The sequence below is a fragment of the Elephantulus edwardii genome, unplaced genomic scaffold (assembly GCF_000299155.1).
Source record: "Elephantulus edwardii isolate Elephantulus edwardi_28Jun2011 unplaced genomic scaffold, EleEdw1.0 scaffold00283, whole genome shotgun sequence".
Classification (NCBI taxonomy): Eukaryota; Metazoa; Chordata; class Mammalia; order Macroscelidea; family Macroscelididae; genus Elephantulus; species Elephantulus edwardii.
In genome coordinates, this window is record NW_006400033.1 from 2,636,570 (window position 1) to 2,639,752 (window position 3,183).

General features: G+C 47.0%; 1 protein-coding gene across 1 annotated transcript; it reads right to left on the bottom strand.

The window, feature by feature from the left end:
• Window positions 1-2,365: 2,365 nt before the first annotated feature.
• Window positions 2,366-3,177, bottom strand: LOC102861989 (transmembrane protein 248-like). The gene has a single exon (XM_006900381.1). It carries the CDS (start codon window positions 2,970-2,972, stop codon window positions 2,583-2,585), a length of 390 nt encoding a protein of 129 aa, XP_006900443.1. The 5' UTR covers window positions 2,973-3,177; the 3' UTR covers window positions 2,366-2,582.
• Between the last annotated feature and the right edge of the window lie 6 nt (window positions 3,178-3,183).

Consider the following 3,183-nt stretch of genomic DNA (forward strand, 5'->3'; position numbering starts at 1 on the left):
ATTTGAGGGCTATGGTACACCTGATTCAAGCCTGGTCTTTTAAATCACTTGCTATGCATCTGAGAGCTGGACACGAGTGACAGAAAAATTAATGCCTTTGAGCTGTGGTGTTGGAGAGGAGTACTAAATATCCCACTGATTGCCAATAGAACAAACAGGTATGTCTTGAGAAAGTGCAGCCAGAGTGCTCCTTGGAGGCAAAGATAAGTTTTGTCTTACATCCTTAGGGCATGTTTCTAGGAAAGGCTGTTCCTTGGAGAGGGACATCATGCTTGAAAGGGTGGAGAGTCTGCGAAAGAGAGGCATACTGCAGCAATGAGCTCAAGTGTATTAAAGATGATGAGGATGGCACAGATTGGACATGGTTCAGATCTGTTGTTCATAGTGTTGCTATGAGTTATACTAGATTCAACAACAACCTAACAACAGCATTTCTGAAAGGGGTGGTGTAGGTTGGGATTTTCATGAAAACAGGCTCTGCAATGGCATTTCACATGAAGAATGTTTATTAAGGGGTGTCTTTGAGGTTAACCCTAGGGATCACTATGAGCTTGAATAACTGGGGGGCTGTGAGTTTTGGGATTAACATCCATTGTAGGAGAGGCAGGAAGCCGAATTGGGTGGAGAGAAGTGGAGTTTTAGTGCAGGCCTCATGACAGCCTGATCCTTGCGCTGGGAAGTTGTGAACGTATTTTTCTTTGTATGGTTGGGTCTTTCCTGAGAGTGTAGACTGAACTTTGGGGCCACCGGCTGTTCCCAGGGGCCATGCTGTTGTTGGCTGCTCCTGAAGTAAGGCAACTCCATGCTCAGCATAACAAAAGCTGTCCTGAGCCCCTGTAATGTAATGAGTGGTAAAACCTGTAGGCTCACTGGGGAGGCACTGCCATGACCCAGAGGGTCCTGTTGCTGAGTTTCAAAGAAGATCCTCAGGCCTGTCCTCTCACTCTGAGTGTGGAGGCTCAACTGGAACCCGCTCAGCAGCACAGGAGTGCTAAGAGAGGCCTGGTGGCTTTGCATGCAGTTGAAGGGCCAGAATCAAACCCTGGTCTTGCATATGTAGAGCCAGAATTCTACCACCAGACAGGAAGATGGAAAGCAGATCACTGGCTTCTTGGAATTCCTCAAGGAAATCTGATCAAGTTCTTTTAAACCCAATTAACAGTGTCTTAATTATGGCCTGTGGGTGGGAGCCATGATTTTTCCTTTGCCAGGCCTCAGCGTCATACTAATTTCCATTCAAGCTGCAAAAAAGAAAGATCTGACTCAGGCAAGGAGTATGAGAGGCAAACTTCTTTGTCATAAAGTATCAATTTTTGCATGGCATGGTAACATTCTGAAGGCTGGAGGGGGCTTTCCAGACGGATCCGGGTCAGAGCAGAAAAACAGGGGACTATGGCTAGAGGCTGGAGATGGGGGCATCTTCCTTTTTTAAAAGAAATAATATTTTTAATTGTGGCGTTAGTTAGTTTTTCATTCATTGATTGTCGCACATTTTAGCCCTTTTCTCTCCCCTCTCCTCCCTAGTTCACTTTTTTTTTGAGGGGTCATTAAAAAACTAGGCCTACCAAGAAGAATAACAATGATGATACCTTTATATTCTTTAAAACTGGTTTTATCCCTGACTCTTTTTTTGCAGTGTTATTTATAATCATCAAACATGACAAATGAATTATGCTATGGGAAAACTATGGAGCCACTAGGAAGAATTTGTAGACTGATCTCTTTGGACGGGTGTGGCGTAGTTGTGACTGGATTAACCCCACAACATGTGCCTTTTGAGTCACCCAGAAATCACTGCAAAGGAGTGCGTTGCATTATAAAGAGCCCTGGTTACTCCAAATCAGAAACAAAACAAGGAACTCCACACAAAACTCCCAGCAACACAAGAGCATGCTGCTGTTAGGTGATGCTGAGTTGATTTTCTTTCATTTAAAAAAAAATAGTAGTGCGTGAAAGTTACAAAGCAAATTAATTTTTTTTTTAAGTAGTAAAAGGTGACTATTTTATTTTCTTAAAAAAAAAAGAAACTTAGAAAAAAAAAAAAAAGAAACTTAGAAAGATAGGTGTGTGTTTCCTTGCAAGCAAACGGAGAAAAGTGTATTATCGCTGTTACTATGATTACTAAGCCACAGACACGCTGGGTCCACGAAGTGGCCTGGTGGCTCTGGGAATGCAGAGTTGTATCCGAGGTGAAAGCTGGTCACACGCTCTGTGCAGACTGGGCAGGACCAGAGCGAGCCACAGCCCCGCCATGGGCCACACGACACCAAAGAGGGCATCACAGCCTGGGCCGAGGCTGCACGGTCCGCCAAGGCCCAGGAAGGCGCAGCCACCCGGTCAAGTCCGCCACGAGGCCACGGGCTTCGGGCTGCACCAGTGTGAAGCACGTGCATCGTCGGACCAATTTCACCTCAATTTTTATAAATATGTACAAATCAGTTACAGGCACTTGAAATGTCTTTGGCTGGAATAACCCAACATTGCAAGACAACGTATTCACAGAGTGTCCGGGCCCAGGCTGGGTTCAGCAGGCAATGACTATGGTTCTCGCAGTCTCTCTCAGGAAGACAGGAGGCAGTAGCCTAGGCTTCAGCCAGAGCCACCTTCTCAGGACAGAACTCGGGATTGCTCTGACGTAATTTGCTGGGTCTGCCTTTGATAACAGCGTAACAAAACATGGTTATGACCATCACGAAGAGGAAGTAGCTGGTGTGCATGAGGTGCAGGTTGATTAGTGAGCGGTCGTCGTCTGGAACGATAACCGTGAGCTTGGGGTTTAAAGCATGGTATACTTTGCCGATGGCGCCCTTGTAACACCAAAAAGGATTGTAGTCTTGAGCGTATTTTGTGTTGGCATCTCTGGCGGTTGTGAAGATCTTGTACCAGAGTGTGGCGTTGCTGTACATGTCGGGGACACAGTGTGGTGGCTGCACAGTTACAGGGAAGACCCCAAGGGCAGCAGTGAGGGTCATGCAGGCCGTGAACACCACCTGCTCACAGTGGCCATGCAGGGCACAGTCGTCAGCGCTCCAGGCTGTGGGCAGCGTGAAGGTGATGTTGATCTCCTCATGGGCCTCCCTACCTGAGAGGCCGACCTGGTGGCTGAGGATGGTGGAGTACAGGTGGGTGACATTGCGGGAATACCCTCCGAAGGGTTTGAGTGGGTCCAGGGTCAGGGTGATT

Coding starts and splice junctions, on each gene's coding strand:
- LOC102861989 (XM_006900381.1), bottom strand. CDS start 2,972: ATGACCCTCACTGCTGCCCTTGGGGTCTTCCCTGTAACTGTGCAGCCA.